At 30.6% G+C, this 21,390-nt stretch overlaps 3 protein-coding genes and 1 long non-coding RNA gene across 4 annotated transcripts; 3 read left to right on the top strand and 1 right to left on the bottom strand.

Annotated features, from left to right (window-relative positions):
- Positions 1-2,399: 2,399 nt before the first annotated feature.
- Positions 2,400-3,445, bottom strand: LOC111893718 (uncharacterized). The gene is made up of 4 exons (XR_002850940.3): positions 3,290-3,445; positions 2,964-3,092; positions 2,775-2,876; positions 2,400-2,678 (listed from the first exon to the last, which is right to left on the bottom strand). It is a non-coding gene; the product is annotated as an uncharacterized LOC111893718 (long non-coding RNA).
- A 2,454-nt stretch (positions 3,446-5,899) lies between these two features.
- On the top strand, positions 5,900-8,736 carry LOC111893689 (uncharacterized). Its single transcript, XM_052766558.1, has 15 exons — positions 5,900-5,918; positions 6,034-6,041; positions 6,102-6,248; positions 6,336-6,465; positions 6,573-6,602; positions 6,723-6,741; positions 6,909-7,036; positions 7,120-7,204; positions 7,302-7,437; positions 7,519-7,715; positions 7,804-7,924; positions 7,998-8,177; positions 8,263-8,331; positions 8,421-8,626; positions 8,730-8,736. The coding sequence occupies exons 1-15, from the start codon at positions 5,900-5,902 to the stop codon at positions 8,734-8,736; spliced, it is 1,482 nt and encodes a 493-aa protein (XP_052622518.1).
- Positions 8,737-10,890: 2,154 nt separating this feature from the next.
- On the top strand, positions 10,891-14,947 carry LOC128127849 (uncharacterized). The gene is made up of 6 exons (XM_052766559.1): positions 10,891-11,004; positions 11,891-11,967; positions 12,447-12,498; positions 13,248-13,347; positions 13,444-13,879; positions 14,014-14,947. The coding sequence occupies exons 1-6, from the start codon at positions 10,891-10,893 to the stop codon at positions 14,945-14,947; spliced, it is 1,713 nt and encodes a 570-aa protein (XP_052622519.1).
- Positions 14,948-15,112: 165 nt separating this feature from the next.
- Positions 15,113-17,882, top strand: LOC111893690 (uncharacterized). Its single transcript, XM_052766560.1, has 3 exons — positions 15,113-15,211; positions 15,480-16,269; positions 16,399-17,882. The coding sequence occupies exons 1-3, from the start codon at positions 15,113-15,115 to the stop codon at positions 17,880-17,882; spliced, it is 2,373 nt and encodes a 790-aa protein (XP_052622520.1).
- The last annotated feature ends 3,508 nt before the right edge of the window (positions 17,883-21,390 follow it).

Raw genomic sequence — 21,390 nt, forward strand, 5'->3', positions numbered from 1 at the left:
CTAAGTCGTTTCTTCAAATTGTGGCTTCAATAGAGCAATGTTTCGAGTTGGATTCAATATTATTCGATGAAGCGGTTGGTAGATTAAAGGCGTACGAGGAGCGTATAAGACGAACTAAGAAAGTGGAGGACACTCAAGGTGGGTTGTTGTTGGCTAGTGACGAAAAGTCACATGTTTGTAAGCATTGTGGCAATGGACGTTCAAATCGGGATGACTTTGGACATGGCCAGGGAAGAGGTCGGGGGTCCGGGAGAAGTCGAGATGGTAATGAACGTGTCCGGGATATAAGTCACGTTAGATGTTACAAATGTGGTGAGCTTGGTCACTATAAAAACGAGTGTCCTAAATGAGAAAAGGAAGAAGCGGGTCTAATCAAAGAGGAACCGACATTGTTTTGAACAACGAGTGGCTCGTATGACCAAACCGATTAAGGGGGTGATTGTTGGGTTAATCGGTTATTTGAAAAACAATAGGAAAGTTTCTTTTTATTAGTTTTGTTTCCTAGTTTTAGAATAAGAGTCGAAGTCTTTTTTTTTTTTTTGGTTTTAGAGGTTCATAAGGTATCTAATTAATTAGTATAAAAGTAGGCGTCATTTGTTTTAATACAATTACCAGTTCTTTTTTGTTTTAACTTTAAGAGCAAGTTTTCTTCCACTACATTCTTCTCCTGTTTCCGTGTTCCTTGCACCACAAAAGAAAACTAGTTTATTTTTTTACATCCTCCACTTTAGTATAATAGGGGTCGTGTACTCACTCTAGTTGCGCGAAACCTTTGATGTAAGGTTGAATCAGGATCGGGACTCTAGGGACCGCTTCATAAGGTAGCAACTTCGAGATAGATAGTGAGAGAGAAGTATGAAGGTGAGCAGAACTAGAATGACACTACCTTCTATTTATAGTCGAGTTTTGGAGGTGCGCTCCGGGAAAATATCTGCGTGCGCCACGCATGAACATCGTGGCTCCATTCGGAAGTTGCCACGTGCCACTCCCCCATTCGACCATGTCACTCGCAATCTACTCGAATCCGGTTTCAGGTATGTAGCGTGCAAAGACACACACCTGGCACGCACGAAAAGATTTTGTAAAAATCATAACTTCTTCATGCGAGCTCCGATCTAAGCCTTCTTTATATCTATGTGATGATCTCAATGGGTACTACAACTCTCCTTTAGGTTGTTTTGGCTAGTTTTGACCTTCATTTTCGTACCTAACGGGGTTAAAAATAAATGATTTTATAAAAATCATATCTCTCTCATACGGATCCCGTTTTCGTCAAACGTTTTCCTAAAGTTTATATCTCGAGGAGTACTGCGAAACTCTTTTTTGCACTTTTAGTCAAAACTCAACCAATCTCTAAGTATCGTTTTGACGTAATTAATTTTAATTACGTGGTTGATTTTTATTTTTATAAAATCCATAACTCTTTTCTTTAGAGTTAGATTTTTACGAATCTCATATCTTTTAGATCATGTTAACAAGTACTATCCAAGTACGTTAACCAACTTAGAAAACGTTACGACTTTTCAGACGCTAATTTTTGAGCCTAATGGTCGTTTTTAACAAATAAATGTAACAACACATTTGATTCTTATTATCTCAAAAATCAAATATTACTATACTAAGCTATTACATTTATCCTCCTACTCCTTCCTAATGACGACCAATGACAGAAACCTCTTGATTGTCACAGACTAAGACATGTCCCGATGTGTCTAATTAGGAATCGGGCAAAAATACTCAGAATAGGTTAAACTCGATCAAAATCGACTCCAATTCAATAAAACTTGGAGAAACTCGGTCCAATTCGGAAATTTTGATCATTTTAGAAAAAATCTATAATTGTTATTGATATTCATCTACTTTGTTATAAATTTTAACAAAATTTGTTATATATATAATTTTTCTAAAATTAATTTCATATAATTTATCCAATCCGAGTACCCCTACTTAGACCGAATACTCGTTATTCGCTAGTTGGCCGTCTTGTGAACACCTAACGAGTTTTGCAACATTGCACACACATTCTCTCTCTCTCTCTCTCTCTCTCTCTCTCTCTCTCTCTCTCTCTCTCTCTCTCTCTCTCTCTCTCTCTCTCTCTCTCTCTCAGGGCCGGTCCATTGGTTTTTACTACCCAGTGCAAAATAAAAATTTATGCCCCTAAGTTTATACCGTTGAAAAGACAAAAGGTAAATAAAAATATATAATAACAAAACTATAATAAATTTTATAGTCAAATAAAATCAATAAACAAAAACCTACAAAATCACCTAAAACGATGCATTAATGCAATGGTGATTTACATAATTTATTATTGAAGAGCTAACATTTCCAAATCATAACATAAATTCCATAGAATACTAGCCATGGGAGGTCATTGATGTAAAAGATAACAAATAAACTCCATAGAATACAAACCTTTATAAACAATTTTAAATTCCTTCCAGAACGAAATTACAAAGCTTGAGTCAACATGTAAGAATAATCCCACTAATTTCTTGTATTCAGAAAGATGGAGTCTATGACTTTACAAAAATTAAGAATATAAATTCTCAAAAGAAGCCACTATGAATTTCAAAAACTAAGAATATACACAAATGTCAACTCTATGGAGCCATAATTCTTTCCCTGAGGCATGCAGCCATTTTCAAAGCCTTTATGAAATCAATTTTGCAAGTTCACTGTGAATTTATACATTAGTTAGAAGCCTATAAAACTAAAAGGTAAAAGACAATTTTTTCTGATATATATTTCAAATTAGACCACAAAAATTATACCCGAGATTTTGAAATTTTCGACTATTGAGATTTTTGAACTTCTGAGATGAGAGTCAAACTCCTCAGAAGAGTGAAGACCATCGAACTCCAACCCACACAAATCTTAAAACTCCAATCCAATAAACAGATTAGTAATACAAGTATCAGAGTGAATTAGTTTGCATATTAGAGAGACAAAAAAAAACCTACCGAAGCCTCTAGTCTCCTCTCTTCAGAAATCAGAATCAATCTGTTTATCTCTGGAGTTAGGCGTCCCTTGTCCAGTAGAGAACAACAAATCAGATTGTAAACTTCTAACTCACAGAAAAATAATCGACCCTACAACCACGATATTAATTAGAGAAATCACAAATAAGAACTTGAAAATTACCAAAATTGGAGTATATAGAAATCAAAAATCGATTCACAAACAACTTAGGAGCTATGTAATCGACTGATAACTAAGAAATTTGAAGGGCAAAATATCATATTTAGAGAGAATAAGAGAAATCATCAAATAGGTTACGGGTTCTTACTTTTTATTTATCAGATCGATGCCCACATCTACGTGATTCTAGGGCATTGAGTTCTCCAAACTCCAATCGACAACAACGTGTTCTATGCAGCGGACATTTCATTTTTCTAGGCGCAGTTGACGAAAATTGAAAACGGATATAGGATATGTATACCAGAGTTGATTTGGCACCTTTTCTCACGTCGGAAATCAGATAAAGCTGGGCTAATTTGTTTGGGCCGTTATTATATATAATAAAGAGATAGCTGGACTGTATTTATGCCCCAAATATTTTCCTGCCCTGGGCCTAAGCCCAAGTCGCCCAGGTATCAGACAAGTCTCTCTCTCTCTCTCTCTCTCTCTCTCTCTCTATATATATATATATATATATATATATATATATATATATATATATATATTAGTGTTGTAAATATCGGCCTAGGTGTGGGCGGTCTACAACTTATTACGATTAGGGGTGCTTGGCGGAAATTGGTTAATATCAGTCAAACTCAAGTTAGGCGGTCCTTGGCGGCCCCCAACGGTCCTTGGGGGAAGATTTTAAAAAATTCAAAATTTTAAAATTTCAAATATTACACCAAATTTTTCAAAACTTCAAAATTTTAAACTTTTAAATATTCAAATTTTCAAATATTTCAAAATTTTAAATTTTCAAATACTATTTTTTCTTAGGATATATTAAGTTTTAAAATAGTTTTATTAGTAATTTATGGTCCCCGGTTAATCCCCACCAAACCGATTAATCGTTTGACCTAGTCGACCGCCGAACGATTTTAACAACCTTGATATATATATATATATATATATATATATATATATATATATATATATATATATATATATATATATATATATATATATATATATATATATATATATAGGGGTGAGCGCGGTGCGGTTCGGTGCAATTATTAGCCAAAACCTCACCACTAACCGCAAATGCGGTTAATCCATTTTCAAAACCGCTTGGTGTAGTTATTTTTGCGGTGCAGTTAAGCTTTTTTTTCTGTGTTGCGGTTATTAACCGCATGGATTTGGTGCGGTTATTTTGTGTGGTTTTTAACCACATTTTAGAGCTCAAACGGTTTTAAGAGTTCAAATATATTACTTGTAATCAAGGTTCTAAATAACGTAAGACGTGACTTAGCGGCAATGTCAAACCTCAAGCTTTTCCGAGCCTTGACGAGTCATGACGTTTGTAAGGCGTGACTTAAGGCGGCAATTTTCTATATAATTATTATTTTTATATGTATTTTTAACTATTATTCATTTTTATACACATATTTGAGTTAAGACGGCGTTTTGGCAAAGCTTGGCGGCATGTGCAAGCCTTGGAGCTGTGGCGTGCCATGACGAGCTTTTTAGAACCTTGCTTGTAATAATAAAAACAACCATATGTATAAGACAATTAACTTAAATCACAAACAATTAATATATTAAAAACATCAAATCAATATTAATTAACAATAAATTTCTTAAAACTATCTAATTTCACCATTTTTCAAAGTTAACATAATAAAAAACCATACTTTTGTCTTCAAGTATTTTATTCATATTTTATTCATGAAACCTGTCTTATTTTTAATATTTAATATACTAATAATTAATAAAAATAAAAGTTGTATATAATATATGCGGTGCGGTGCGGTTTTTTTTTTGCGGTTTTTGAAAAAACCTCACCATCGGTTTTTATTGCGGTTGCGGTTTATCGGTTGTGGTCTATGCGGTTAATATTAGTTGCGGTGCGGTTTCTGCTCACCCCTATATATATATATATATATATATATATATATATATATATATATATATATATATATATATATATATATATATATATATATATATATATATATATATATATCCTAATTCTAATAAATAAGTAGAATTCTGCCACGTGTCACTCTCTAAGACCCCCATAATTGAGTTTTCCCGCTCATTTATTCTACTATAATTACGTAAATGCCATTGCATCCGGAAATTTAATCAAAATTCAAACTCATGCAATAAATCCGGAAATTGTAGCTGTCAACTGCATTAAAAAATTCAAGCATTAATTTGAAATGAATAAAGATTATGTAAATAATTTGAAAAAATATGTTAATCAATAATCAGATTCGAAAATCACGATTAAATTTGAAAGTTTGTTTATTTTGATTGCAAATTCAATATATTGCAATCATTAAATCCCTAAAAATCTGCAGTATTTTCCAGCAAACATAAATATCATTTATACGGTAATTTTGTTTTTACCATTCTGCTCCATAAGAATTCTGCTCCATAGAAACCACAGCAAACGTATTCTTCTTCATTCTTTCTGATTCTGCAACAACTCAAGAATTATATATCAGGTTAGTGTATTAAAAAATCAGAATTATAAATATTTCTATTCCCTCCATGTTCTTGTTTATCTGTATCTATCACGTTCTCATTGTATGATTTCTATTCTTCTTCTTCTTTTTTGTAATTCTTCTTAATAGTCTACTTCTTCTAACTTTTCAGTTTAAAAGACGAAAAACTAATGAAGATTACAAGTTCATTTTCTTTAATGAGTATATATTAAGTCAGTTGTTATTGTCATGTGTTGATTTTTAATTTTTTTGTTTTACTCATTGTTATGTTATCTGTTAGTGTTAGTATGTTGCAGGGGTATTTTTGGTATAATTGTCGTTTTCATGTTTATGAGTACATTAAGTCAGTTGTTATTGTCATATGTTGATTTTTAATTTTTCTGTTTTACTTATTGGTTAGGATGTTCTGTACATTCTAAAAGGTTGCTAATTTTCCTTACAATTATATAATGATTAAATTTCTTGCAGAAAATGGAAATAGGAAATAAGGTTTACCTAAATAACATTGAGCAGATAGATGAAAAATCGCATATCAAGGTTCGGGTGCTTAAAATTTGGAACTTTGTCAGAAATAATAAAGTTTGTTCGATTGAAATGATCATCATGGACGAGGAGGTTTGTTGTATTTGATATTTTTTTTATTCATCATTCAATATTAGACATGTTTCATGAACATAATATTTTTTATTTTTTTTTAAACAGGGTACACAATACCAAGCTCGTGTCTTCAATCAAAATTTCTCCAGATTTCGTCATCTTTTAAAGGAAGATGAAAGTTATATAGTTATAAAACCCAATATGGCTGCTGTTACTAATGGTTTTAGTTATACAGGTCATAAACAGACCTTAACTTTGGATTGGAAAAGCATCCTAAAAAATGTGATGATTTCTCGGGTCCGATCAATGGATTTATGTTTGTTGACTTTAATTGTATCATAGAACAAACATGCCCAAGAGACACATTCTTTGGTTAGTCATAAAATATGAATAAAATCATTTTTTTTTCATTTGTTTTTTTGGTTATACAATTTATTATTTAAATATTACGAATTTAATTTAAAAGTTTTTGTTGTGTTATCTGTTGTGTAGATGTTATTGGACATATCGTGTGATTTAGGCCTCTTGAAACTTCAAATCCAGTACCATCCAAGCATTATATAAAACTTACTCTTAGCAACCTAGAGTGAGATTATATTTTATTATTTATTTATTATTTATTATTATCTTTAATTATTCACAAATTAATATTAATATACTATTTTATGGTTTATTTAGTTCTGTACATCTGAAGGTTACTATTTTTGGAAGTCAAGCATATCAGATTTCAGAATACCTAAAAAATAACCCGACGGTTAATTTTGTTGTTATCGTGATGCAGTTTTTGAAGCTAAACATTTGGAATGGTTTGTATTCAGTCTTTATATATAGATGTTTATAATTACTGTTTTTATATAATTTTTATTAATTGGATATATATTTTTTACAGGTCTTGGTGAAGCTAAAAGTCATTTTGAAGTAACGAAATTGTTCATAAATTCTGACATTTATGAAATAAATGAGTTTAAAAATAAGTTAGTTTCCAATTGTTTTTTATTTTTTTATAATGTATTTTAAATTAAAAAAAAAACACAAAACCTAATATTCATGAATCTAAATTAAACATCACAGGTTGAAATGTCATGACAATTTCGGAATAACTGAAAAAAGCATAACTACACTTCAAAGCTACTCTTCTTCATATACAGATGACTTTAAGGGCAATTTTCCATTAAAAACAGTCTGTGAGATCACCGAACCAATTAAGGTATATTGTATTATTTGATATGTTTTACATTTTATTTTTGCATAATTTATTTTAATAAGTTTTACATTTGATATGATACAGGAAATGAAGTTTTTATTAGTTGCTTCCATTGTTAATATAAGGCAGAATCTACCATGGTATTATGAAGCATGCAAAAAATGTGGAAAAAAAATTATCCCTGTTCCCAAAACCAATCATTCGTATACCAACCCTGAGGGAATTTTAGAAACTATGGTTGTCGAGTGTACAAATGCACAATGCAAAAAATCTGAATTTCAGTCAGTTATAAAGTATAGACATATTTATTTCTATTAATTTTGTCAATCTTAAAACAACAGTAACAATGACATAATTTTTTTGTTTTAGGTATATAATTCCAATCAATGTACAAGATTGTACTGGAACCATTGGATTGACTCTTTTTGATAGGGAAGCAAGGAGGTTGTTAAATATAAGTGCCTACGAGTTGAAAAAGATACATGATGCGGTATATTATTCATACCTTTAAAATCAGAAAACTTTTACTTTATTTTTTTAATTTACTAAAATATATCTTACAGGCCGGAGACAGTGATGCCCTATTTCCAATGCAACTTAACGTGTTGAAAAACCACAAGTTTGCTTTTGTTGTAGATATTACAGAATACAATGTCAACAACTATAATAACATCTACACAGTTCTCAGAGTTACAGAAGATATGTCCATTGTTTCTGAATTAGAAAGTAAAATAGAACTTATGGTAAGTAATCTTTTATTGTTGAAAATTTACAATTTTTTACTATTAAAGTACATAACGATTATCATATTTCCATTTTATTTTTTAGAGTATTCAATCTGTCTCCTTAAATCAAGTTGCTTTGGAATCCGATGATGTTGTACAACCTGTTCAAAAGGTTTTTCATTTTATTTTATAAACTTTTAATTATATTAGTTATTTTTTTAAGGAATTAAACAGTTATTATTATTATTTTTTTTAAATTAGGATGTCATCTCACAAACAGACGAAAGTTTTACACCCTCAACAGTTGATAAGTTAACCGCAACAAGTCCAAGCAAAATATCATGTGATTTGAAGTGCAACCTCCAAGAAATTTATGATGTTGATTCTGGATATGATTTAAGTTCAACTAAGGCTAAAAGAATTTCAACCGCAGAGGAAACTCCACTCTTGATTCCAAAAAAGGAAAAGTTAGTTTCTATTGGTTATAAGACATTTAATATATTTTATCATTTGTTTTGGTTATAAAGATATTTTGATTGGTTGGTTTGATTTTTATTTTGGGGTATTTAGGATGTGAAATATTATTGGTGTTGAATATTTTTGGATACTTTTATTGTTTTAAAGTGGACAAGTTAGTTGATTTTGGTTATAACTCAAATAAAATATATTTTGAAGTTTATTTGGTTGTAAATATTTTTTGAATTTTTTCTTAATATTTTAAATTTTTGGCCGATATTGCATATGGGGTTATTATTGTTCAAATGTTACAGGTCATCTAGGTTCTTAATTAGTATAAGGTTTTTATGATTTTTTGGCTACCCCTTTTAGTTAAAAACTATATTGCCTTTGTTGTCTCTTCCTTTAAGCATAATGCTATTGTTTATTTTCCCCTTTGAAGTGTATTGCTATTTGTATCTACTGGTGTAGTAGTATGTTTTATTTTTATATTCAATTTTTGTTTTCTAAATACTTTTTATTTGGTATATTTATGAAACTACAATTTTGTGATAATAATAAATGAAATTAGGATGCTATAATAAGTACAGGTAAAAATAATGCATAAGTCTTTTTGAGTCAACAAAAAAGACAGCAAAAGTCTTTTTCCTAAAACATGTTAATAGTGTTGACGAATCCTAGAAAAATCAACTTCAATTCATCAAGCACGCAATAAGCTATTAAAAATTATTTTATTTGTTTTTATAACACTAAATTCTAAACACATTAAAGATGAATATAAGTACATAAATTTGTTTGAATAATTTGAAAACATACCTCCAGAAAGAAAGGTTATGACATTTGAATATCAAATAAGTACATTGTTATCATCCTATGCATCTTAGTGGAACAAATGGAACGATCTAAATCATATTAAAAATGACCTATTAAATTAATATACATATTGCCATATAATACTTTAGTCTATTTTCCATGCCTGTATTTTATCCTTTTTGGAGAAACTAATAAAGCTATCTCGAGCTTGATAGTTTCATACTTTTACAGGTGAAATTATATTGTGATTCAGGCTGCTTAATTTGTGCTTCATCTAATTTTTATTAAAAAAAATGAAAACTATGTTGGTATTCCTCTTAAACTAAAAAAAAAACTACTCAATAGTCAATACTACAACATTTTACTTTCATTGGTTTCCCTTTAACCAGTTATTATCATTATTATGTTATTTTTTAGAATTTAACATTCCCTTTAACGGCTGTTTACTTTATAATTTTTTTCATCATATTGATGAATCCTATTTTTTTTCATTTTAAACCATTTAAATCTTATGGTTATACCATTGTACTTTAAAAAAAAAATTTGGTTTAATATTAATGGAACAGTCCTTTAATGACAATGTACTTTCATTGGTTTCTATTTAACCTCTAAATATCATAAAGTAGAGGGGGAGCCCCCGCAATGTGGGGGTCGGATGAAACCTTTTTGGTTTGTTGCTTTCTCTATGTTGAGGACATAAAACAGATGAAAATGTGAATACATACATAATACGTGTTTGTTATCTATATTTATGTTGAAGAGAGTTGGTAATGTGAAAAAATTATCACTTTATGTTGAAAAGCAAAAGGTACGGCTTAGTACCTGACAACAGAATACACAATTTCCAGGAGAATAAAACTTCATAAACATGGTTCACATGTGGTTTATTGTGTGTGTGCAATACGGTTTATATATGGAATGACAAAAAAGACATAGACGATAGATTATATTACTTAAAGGTGAATACAAGGCTAAACCATGCATCTGTTCATAAACAGAGCATCAAAAAAGAAAACGATTTAAAGAGACCATGGATAATAAGATGACAAAAGAGTTGGAGATTTATTTGTTTTTGATCAGTCCATATATGGCTGATCATCTTCTGGAAGTGTTTTGAGTAGTTTCCTGAGCTCCTCAATCGTCGTTTCAGTTTCCTTCTTTAGACTGTAAATCGCCATGATTCTTTTTGATGCCACGTACGTACTGTTGTTGATGACTTCCTTCATATCTAGGTAGTTGGTGTACTTTGGTCGGCGGCTCATGTTCTCCAGCAGTTCGTTCTTCATCTCCTGGTTGAAGTAGAAATCGCTTTCGACCTTTGTTAAAGTGGCCAGCTCTTCCTCCGCCTGTCCAATCAACATATGAATGATGCTTTCCATTTCAGTCGGTTTCATTTTGTGGGAGTGGTTTTGGCTTTTGGTTTTCCGATGGGTAGTGTGATTGGATGTGGTATGTAGATGTTATGGGGTTTGTGATTTATAAGAAGGTCGAAGCTATTGAGTGGTGTAGAGGGGTATTAAATGCGATGCGAAAGGGTGAAGGGTTCTTGGTGTATGTAACCGGCTGCAATCGATTGGTATGTCCAATCGTTGCAGGTGATGTAAGCCTATTTGATGATTGACGTGAGTATTTAGATTTAGGAGTGCTGATGTTTATCCTTTACATAATCTACATTTTTTGTTAATTAAGAAAATTTAAAAGAAGATAACGCACAATTTGGTTATCGGAAAAATGGTCTAACTAATTTTTATATTATATTTATATAAAGCTGTTTTAATCTATGGCTTCTTTATAAACAGGAACCCATAAAATGACACCCTGTTATTTTTTAACCTCTTCATGTTTTGCTATATTAAAAAGTGGAAGATGTAAGTTAAGTTTTAAAATGTAGTCACCATTTATGTAATCTAGATACAACATTTGAATAATTACATTTAATAGAAACCAACTTCTATGTGTTGTGTTGTTATTGTCTATTATTTATAATATTTATGTTGATTATTTTAAACATGGAACATTTATGTCTATTATTTAGAATAAGTATTATTTTTCTCACGATAAATATGTTATTTTTAATAAATAATCAATAACCAATTGTAAACAAAATTTATATCTTTGATTCTCTTCAATTAATTCATACATTTTTTAAATGTTTGCAGCATACTTACTTATCTTCTATAAATTACCTATATTCAATATACTATTTCCTAATATTGTATACTCCCTTTTTAGATGCAATTCGAATATTAAACTATTTTTTAGTTGTAATCTTTTAAATTCCAAAAAATCAGGAACAAAATTATATCTAATAGAGATCCAACAACAATAAAATCATAAAAAACGTAATCTTTTTCCAATATTGAAGCATATAACTTTACCTCAAAACGTGAAATCCAAAATTTTGAAACACCTCATTCGTCTTCTTAATGTTCAATTGCTTCTGCGATTTTTTTTTCATTAAGCTTACATCAAACTGCTTCATTAAAGTTCTAATCCTCATTCAAGTTCTACCTGCAAGATTTCCATATCCATATGTCAGGTTAGTATTATGAGTTTAGATCATTTTGTTATCTCTATGAATTTATGGTTGAAATTTACAACAATAATCAATATGCTGGAATAGATGTTTTTGTAATTGTAAAAGACTTAACGGGAATAGATGTTTAAGATCAATAAGCAATTTATAATATTGTATACTCCCTTTTTAGATGAAATTACCTATATTCAATATACTATTTCCTAATATTGTATACTCCCTTTTTAGATGAAATTCGAATATTAAACTATTTTTTAGTTGTAATCTTTTAAATTCCAAAAAATCAGGAACAAAATTATATCTAATAGAGATCCAACAACAATAAAATCATAAAAAACGTAATCTTTTTCCAATATTGAAGCATATAACTTTACCTCAAAACGTGAAATCCAAAATTTTGAAACACCTCATTCGTCTTCTTAATGTTCAATTGCTTCTACGATTTTTTTTCATTAAGCTTACATCAATTTGCTTCATTAAAGTTCTAATCCTCATTCCAGTTCTACCTGCAAGATTTCCATATCCATATGTCAGGTTAGTATTATGAGTTTAGATCATTTTGTTATCTCTATGAATTTATGGTTGAAATTTACAACAATAATCAATATGCTGGAATAGATGTTTTTGTAATTGTAAAAAATTAACGGGAATAGATGTTTAAGATCAATAAGCAATTTATAATCATCACGATTTTCGTGTATCACACAATTTTACCTTAATTGATTCCATGGAGATCTAGGGTTTTAACCGCTGATATCATCCGAACCCACGATTGGTTGAAATTGGGGAAACAGCAGATTTAAATCGAATAAACCCTAGGTTGGAAATGAGGATGATGAGTCATGATGCTAATCAGGGAAATAATTGATTGTGGAACAGCAAGAAGGATAGTCTACCTCCAAAGCATAACACAACCATACAATATTGCCCTTCCTTTACAGATGTTAGAACTCCATTTTCTAACATTACAAATGTTATAAATCCGTTATCTAACAATAGAAATGGTAATTTTTTTTTTTTTAAATATACTATTATCCATTATGTATATAATTGTGATATATATATATATATATATATATATATATATATATATATATATATATATATGATTATTTTTTTGGACAGATATCATCGGTTTCGATAAATATACCACTTCCAAGTTAGCAAACAAAAGACAGTACAATGTACTTTCAAATGAAATGACATCAAAAAATGCATCCACAGTAACAACTTCTTCATCATCAATCAAGTTAAATACATGATGTCATAAATTAAAAACGAAGACAAGACATTTATCCCCTATTCCATTGATTGATCTGACAGAAGATGTAGAAAATATACATCAAGTGAACAATGAAAATCTTATAGTTGGTATCTCAAATGGTAATCAAAAAATAATATCCATGTTACATTTCAAATACTATGTTGTATATAATTATAAAATTCATTGATATTTTATTCAACGCTTTTATTTTACAGAATATTTGGATCATGGTGATCAAGTTGTTGTATGTCAAACATGTCGTGCAAAGTTATGGAGAAATGAATCCATTAGAGGTAAAGAAAAGGGAAAGACAGATTATTCATTATGTTGTGGTTACGGCAAAGTTCAACTTCCAGATTTAAAGAATGCACCCCCGACTTATGAAAGAATGTTTCGAAATATGGACTCAAAAAGCAAACATTTCATGAAAAACATTCGACGTTACAATTCAATGTTTTCTTTCTTGTCGATGGGTGGTAAAATTGATTCTTCAATCAATAGAGGAAACGCTCCATACATTTTCAGATTGGGTGGTCAAAATTATCATAGTATTGGAAGTCTTTTGCCAGCAAAAGGATCGGAACCAAAATTCTCTCAGTTATACATTTATGACACTGACAACGAAATTACAAATAGACAGAGATGTTTTCGGTATTTTCTCAAACTTCTTATTCATAATTTGGTATTATTATTAATATATATATATATATATATATATATATATATATATATATATATATATATATATATATTACTAATATTATTTATAAATATATTTGTTTTAGTGGTGAAAAGGATCAATCAACATCAACTGATAGTGATATTATTGAAGATATTAAGGTGATGTTGGATTCAAATAATGTGTTGGTTAGATCTTATAGGATGGTAAGAGATACTTTTAAGAAAAATCCAGAAGTTGATATGAAATTACGACTTATCGAGAGAAGGGAGCAAGATGGAACATATAACCTACCGACTGCTTCTGAGGTTGCTGCTTTAATAATTGGTGACATTTCGGATTCAATCGAGAAGAGGGATATCATCGTTCAAACAAAAAATGGTTGTCTACAACGTATCAGTGAATTGCATCCTTCGTATCTTCCTCTCCAATATCCATTGCTATTTCCATATGGGGATGATGGTTATAGTGTTGACATTCTTCATAGAGGCGTGTCATTAACGAACAACAGCAAGCGTGCGAAATGTACAATGAGAGAATATTTCGCTTATAGGATTCAAGACAAAGATTATTCGTTTTCTCTCATACTTAATTCAAGAAGGTTGTTTCAACAATTTATGGTAGATGCCTACACTATGATGGAAACGGAGAGAATGTACTACATACGTAGGCAACAACATGTTCTTAGATGTGAGTCTTATGAAAATTTACGTAACCAAAAAGCTCAAGGGACGACTGATATCTCGAATGTCGGCCAACGTGTCATATTACCTTCATCCTTTACCGGAGGTGCACGTTATATGCTGCAAAACTATTTGGATGCCATGTCACTATGCAAATGGTTTGGATATCCTTATTTTTTCATAACCTTTACGTGTAATCCCAAATGGCCTGAGATTAAAAGGTTTCTTAAGGATACTTCACTTCAACCAGAAGACAGGCCTGATATACTATGTAGGTTGTTCAAGATCAAGCTTGATGCATTCATTAAAGACCTAAGGGAAAATCAAATTTTCGGCAAAGTTCAAGCATGTAATTAAAATAATATTTTTAAATTTTTTATAAAACATTAATGTTATTATTATATTTTAAATATGTTTTAATATCTAATCACATTTTACTTTTTTTTGGCAAATTCTTTTACAAATGTTTATACAATTGAATTCCAAAAAAGAGGTTTGCCGCATAGTCATATATGTCTATTCATGCATTCTGACAACAAGCTACCAACTGTTGAGCTTATCGATCCGATAATTTCAGCAGAGATACCAGACAAAATCGAAGATCCTGAATTATATTCACTTGTAAATGAGTTTGATTCATGGTCCATGTGGAGCTGAAAATATGAATTGTCCATGCATGGTGGATAAAAAGTGCTCTAAAAACTTTCCAAAACAATTCATTAATCATTCGTCTGTAGATCAGAATGGTTTTCCGTTATATAGGCAAAGAAACGATGGTCATTTTGTAGAAAAATCAGGTGTAAGGTTGGATAATAGAAATGTTGTTCCATACAACAAATATCTATTGAAAAGATATCAGACACATATTAATATTGAATGGTGCAATCAGGGATCTTCTATAAAGTATTTGTTTAAATACATAAATAAGGGTCCTGATAGAGCTACAGTTGCTGTTGTACCAACCAACAATGAATGTGAAAATAATGATGCGGTCAATGAAATAGCCGAATATTACGATTGTAGATATTTATCAGCATGTGAAGCATCATGGCGAATTTTTACATATGATGTTCATTGCAGATATCCTTCTGTTGTCAGACTGCCTTTTCATCTTCCTAATCAACAACATATTGTATATGGTGAAGACGATGATATTGATGATGTTCTTGACAAACCTTCTGTTGCGGCTTCAAAGTTCACAGCTTGGATGGAATGTAATGCAATCGACAGTGAAGCACGAAAACTCACATATGTTGAATTCCCTACAAAGTTTGTTTGGATATTAAATGGTCGGTTTTGGAAGCGAAGGAAAGTAGGAAAAGCCATCGGTAGAATTCATTCTGTTTCACCTAAACTAGGTGAGGCATATTTCTTAAGGATTCTTTTAAATAAAGTAAAAGGACCAACATCATTTGATGATATTCGCACGGTAAATGGTCAAACACATTCTTCTTTTAGAGATGCTTGTTATGCACTCGGGCTATTAGATGATGACAAGGAATACATTGATGCAATTAAAGAAGCAAGTCATTCTGGATCTGGTTTTTATCTACGCTTTTTATTTGCTACATTGTTGATGTGTAATAGTATGTCAAAACCAGAGGTCGTTTGGGAAAATACATGGGAATATTTGGCAGATGGAATTCTATATAGACAACGACAAAGATTTAAGTCTGCAGGTATAACATTTTTTCTTATTTTTTTTTAAATTAATTTATTTTTATTATTCAACAACCATTAAATCATTATTAATAAAATTATTAAATATCGACGACAAATTTTATTAATTATTTAATATTTTCATGCAGAATTGTCACTCGGAGTAGATGAACTTAAGAACTTAACTTTGTTCGAAATACAACAAATTTTACTTCGAAACAACTCTACACTCAAAAACTTCAAAAACATGCCATACCCAGATGTTGAATCCGTTTCTTCTTCAAACAATCGGCTTATCACCGAGGAGCTAGATTACGACGTTCCCGTGATAAAGAATGACTATGATCGTATGTTTCTTGCATTAACAGATGAGCAACGTAATATTTTCCTAAACATCATGAGTGCTATTCAAGAAAATAAAGGAGGTGTCTTCTTTGTTTACGGTTATGGTGGAACAGGTAAAACTTTTTTATGGAAAACAATATCTGCAACAATTAGATCTGAAGGAAATATTGTATTAAATGTTGCTTCAAGCGGTATTGCTTCCTTATTATTGTCTGGTGGTAGAACAGCACACTCTCGATTTATAATTCCATTTGAGCTTACAGAGGATTCTTTTTGTAACATAAATCCAGACGGTGAGTTGGCAAGCTTAATAAGAAAAACCTCTTTAATAATTTGGGATGAAGCACCTATGGTCCATAAGCATGCATTTGAAGCTTTAGATCGAACTTTTAAGGATTTACTAAGGTGCGTAAATTCAACAATCTCAAATATTCCATTTGGAGGGAAAGTTATTGTCTTTGGAGGAGATTTTAGACAGATTCTACCTGTTGTTCCGGGTGGCAGTAGACAGAACATTGTAAATGCTTCTTTGAGTTCTTCGTATTTATGGGAACATTGCAAAGTCCATAGATTAACAAAAAACATGAGGCTAACTGTTGGAAGGGATCAATCAGATATAGGAAAAATAAGAGATTTTGCAAATTGGTTGTTGGATATAGGAGAAGGAAAACTTGGTGGTCCGAACGACGGTGAAACGATTATCGATATTCCGGATGATATTCTCATTAACGATTCACATGATCCTATAGGTTCTCTAATTGAGTTTGTATATCCTTCAATTTTAGAGAACTATAGTGATATAAATTATTTCCAAGAAAGAGCGATACTTGCTCCGAAAAATGAAGTTGTCCAGGAAATAAACGACCGTTTGCTTAAGAAGTTTCCAGGAGATGAAGTTGAATATTTCAGTTCAGACAGCATATGTGAATCCGAATTTCTCCATGATCAATTTGATGCAAATCTATACTCTCCTGATGTATTAAATGGTCTCAAAGTATCCGGTTTACCAAATCACAGGTTAGTTTTAAAAATTGGTGTTCCAGTAATGTTACTGAGAAATATTGATCAGAAAAACGGCTTATGCAATGGCACAAGACTACAGGTGTTATCATTGGGCAAACGTGTTATTGAGGCACGTATAATAACTGGAACTAATATTGGAAATCGGACTTTAATTCCAAGAATGTCTTTAACTCGATCAGAAAAAAAGATTCCCTTCAAATTCATAAGAAGACAGTTTCCATTGGCCGTATGTTTTGCAATGACTATTAATAAAAGTCAAGGATAATCGTTATCAAAGGTTGGTTTGTTTCTGAAAGATCCAGTTTTTTCACATGGACAATTGTATGTTGCCTTATCTAGAGTTCAGAGCAGAGAGGGATTAAAATTATTAATTTTAGATAAAGATGGCAAACTCACAAATAAAACTTCCAATGTTGTTTATAAGGAAGTTTTTCGAAATTTGTAGCCAACTTTTTTGTAACATCATTTTATTCAATTTTAGCAAATCACACTTAATCCATCATATTACTGTAGTTTTTTATAATTACATATTGTTGTATTTTATGTTAATTTCATTACACACATTGGTAATGTATCATCTGAATATGTCCAACAAGAATTATGCATAAAAAAAAAGAGTTTTCAAAAATCTTCATTCCGAATTAAATACTTCTCATTTACTTTGTAATTAAATACTTACAAATTAAAAAATTTATTGAAATATTCAATATTACAATTTATAAGTTATAAGAATTATTGAAATATTATTTTGTTAAATAATTAATTTTTAAATTCAATTTAGAAATAGCACCCGTGGGTTCCACGGGTTTTAACCTAGTATATATATATATATATATATATATATATATATATATATATATATATATATATATATATATATATATATATATATATATGGAGTGGTTCAAATGAGAACCACAAAAGATTAAGAACCCTAAGAATCCTCATTTCATAAGTAATATGTATTGTGAATACTAGTAAACATGTTAAAATCCTGATTTTTGTTTTTTTTTTTATGTAAGAAAGGGCAAAATCGTAAATTTTTAGTTTAATATTTTCATTTATACATTTAATTATATTTTAACATAAAAATTATATAAAATACAACTTTATAGAGTCCATTTACATTTTAATACATAAAATTCACAACTTAATACCATTTATTTTACACTAATTCACAAATTCAGATAAGTGAAACTCAAACTCTACCACCACCAACCACCTGTGACACCGTTGCAACCATCATCCTTCCAAATCAAATAGGTATAAAAAGTCATGTAATGACAAGTTAAATACTCCATTCATAGTTTAATAAACTTATTAGTTCACTCATTTTGAGTTTAACACAAACAGTTATAAAAACAATGCATTCTTACGTATTTATACAACATAAAATATAAAATATTCACAAGAACATTAATACAAAAATTCATACATAAATCATTCATATTTACCATAAAATTTATAAAAATTCACAACAAAATGCAGTCAAATCACAACTTAATACAATCAATTACCGTTTAATACATAAAATTCACAACTTAATATAATAAATTAACAGTTTAATATAAATAATGACATATTATTAACTTAACACTAACATTAATACCTTCAGATATAGAGGCTGTAGCTTCTTTTAAAGTTTAATTTACATAAAACTCATAATTTAAATTTTATATAATTTATTTAAAATTAGATAAAAAAATCATTAGTATAATGCTTATTATTCTCATATTTCATATTAACACACAAAATAATAAAAAAAATACGAAACTTAATATAGTCAATTCACAGTTTAATGCACATAATTCACAGTTTAATAAAATAATTTTACAGTTTAATACACAACAATTATATATTTGTAGTCATATTTTCAACTTAAAACTTACATTTATATGTTCATATCTCGAGGCATTTCTATGTATTAAATTGTGAATTTGTTATATTAAGGTGTGAACAAAATTAATAGTTTAATACACAAAATTCACAGTTTACTATAATATATTCACAGCTCACTTGTAAGTATAATTGCATATTTCAGTGTATTAAACAATTCATTCACAATTTAATACATACATAAATTATCTCATATTTTATAAGCAAACATTAAAACAAAACATATAAATGTATCATAAAAGATGATATAACTTATCTGAAATCAATGAAGAAGATAAGTGAGAAATAGAACAACCATCAACCATCGCCACCACCAACCACCAATGCCAATACCACCAACATCTTTCCCTAAAAAATCATATATGGATAAAAAAAAACCAAAATTCACAATTTAATACCACATTTAAGACGCTAATTCATAACTTAGAGTAATACTTCAGACACTATTTCACAACTTAGCGCATAAAAAAAAATACACATCCATAGCTTAATAAGTTATATATTCACTAATTAATACATAAAACACATATACATAGCTTAATGACTTACCAAATTTCTTTGAGGCCTTTCACCAAACAATTTGTGTGCACCACATACATCAAATATATAATCACTATAATTATTTAAAAAAACACGTATTCACAGCTTAACATACTAGTCCAGACATCCATTCACAGCTTAATAAATTAGTTCAAACACTCATCAACATTATTCACAGCTTAAAAACATACCTTCTTTTCATTGAGACATTTCATCAAAAACCTTCAATCCATCTTGTTTCACATCTGATATTTTTTTTCTCTAGCTTCATATCTATAAGCACTGGTGGTAAGGAAACAACAACAATGGTGTGACTTCCTTGGTGGTGGCAGTAAAGTGACGTCGGAAGTGTTTAGAATAGTATAACATTGTCGGTGAAGATTATAAAATCAAAGATCTAAGGAGATTGGTTGAATAAAGAAGCAGATCTAGAGGTGGTCGGACATCTAGAAGAGAAAATAGTTATATGCTTCATCAGATATATTGTTCCGGTGAAGCAAATCAAATAAGTTTTCTTGTACTTTGTCAGATTTGGACGTTGGTGATCTGAGGAAGAAGCAGATTTGAACTTCAGAGTAGAGTGTGATGTTTTTTGGTGTTTCGTTGAAGCACATTAGCTGATGGTAGGCGGTGGTCGGTGGTGGAGAGATCGAAGACGGTGACATTAGACAGCAACTTGACGGTGATGAGAGATCGGAAGGCGGATGTTCTAGATCTGAAGGTGGCGACTCCAGATCTGAAGGTTGGCGGATGGTGGTGGTGAGATCGACGTCGGTAGCAAGAAGTAACGGTGAGGGAGATGAGGGCAGATCTGAAGGCAAATGTTGTAGATCTGAAGCCGGAGGTTCTAGATCTGGCCATATCTGAACTACGAATACCATCAGAAATGAGACAAGACCACAAGAATCCTTCAACTAGTATTTTGGAAGTTGTCGGAAAAGCATGTAACGGCGGTGGTAATGAGTTTTGTCGGCGGCATGAGGCAGCGACATGGTGAAGACACTAGGTGGCGGTGGTGGATAGTCGTCGGAGGTAGGTGACGACGATGTTGTACAGTCGTTGGAGGTAGGTGGCACCGGGATTGTACAGTCACTGGAGGTAGGTGGTGGTTGTAGATAGTAAACTTTACAGCTTCTATTTCGTGAGAATTACAGCTTATGTCATTCCGTGTTTTGACAAGAATTTCCCTTAATTAGTTGGTTATTAGGTTCTTAATCTTTTTTGGTTCTCATTTGAATCTTTAGCTATATATATATATAGGGTTCGGTTCATTTGAGACCACCTATATTTTGTGAGACCGTGAGACGCATTTTTTTATTTTTTTTATTTTTTTTTTT

The sequence above is a fragment of the Lactuca sativa genome, chromosome 8 (genome assembly GCF_002870075.4).
Source record: "Lactuca sativa cultivar Salinas chromosome 8, Lsat_Salinas_v11, whole genome shotgun sequence".
Taxonomy (NCBI): Eukaryota; Viridiplantae; Streptophyta; class Magnoliopsida; order Asterales; family Asteraceae; genus Lactuca; species Lactuca sativa.

Coding starts and splice junctions, on each gene's coding strand:
- LOC128127849 (XM_052766559.1), top strand. CDS start 10,891: ATGGGGTTTGTGATTTATAAGAAGGTCGAAGCTATTGAGTGGTGTAGA. Junction 11,005..11,890: donor TAACCGGCTGCAATCGATTG/GTATGTCCAATC, acceptor TTTTTCATTAAG/CTTACATCAAACTGCTTCAT. Junction 13,880..14,013: donor AATAGACAGAGATGTTTTCG/GTATTTTCTCAA, acceptor TATTTGTTTTAG/TGGTGAAAAGGATCAATCAA.
- LOC111893689 (XM_052766558.1), top strand. Junction 6,466..6,572: donor TAATGGTTTTAGTTATACAG/GTCATAAACAGA, acceptor ATTGTATCATAG/AACAAACATGCCCAAGAGAC. Junction 7,925..7,997: donor TGAAAAAGATACATGATGCG/GTATATTATTCA, acceptor TATATCTTACAG/GCCGGAGACAGTGATGCCCT.
- LOC111893690 (XM_052766560.1), top strand. CDS start 15,113: ATGCATTCTGACAACAAGCTACCAACTGTTGAGCTTATCGATCCGATA. Junction 15,212..15,479: donor ATCCTGAATTATATTCACTT/GTAAATGAGTTT, acceptor TGGTGCAATCAG/GGATCTTCTATAAAGTATTT. Junction 16,270..16,398: donor ACAAAGATTTAAGTCTGCAG/GTATAACATTTT, acceptor ATTTTCATGCAG/AATTGTCACTCGGAGTAGAT.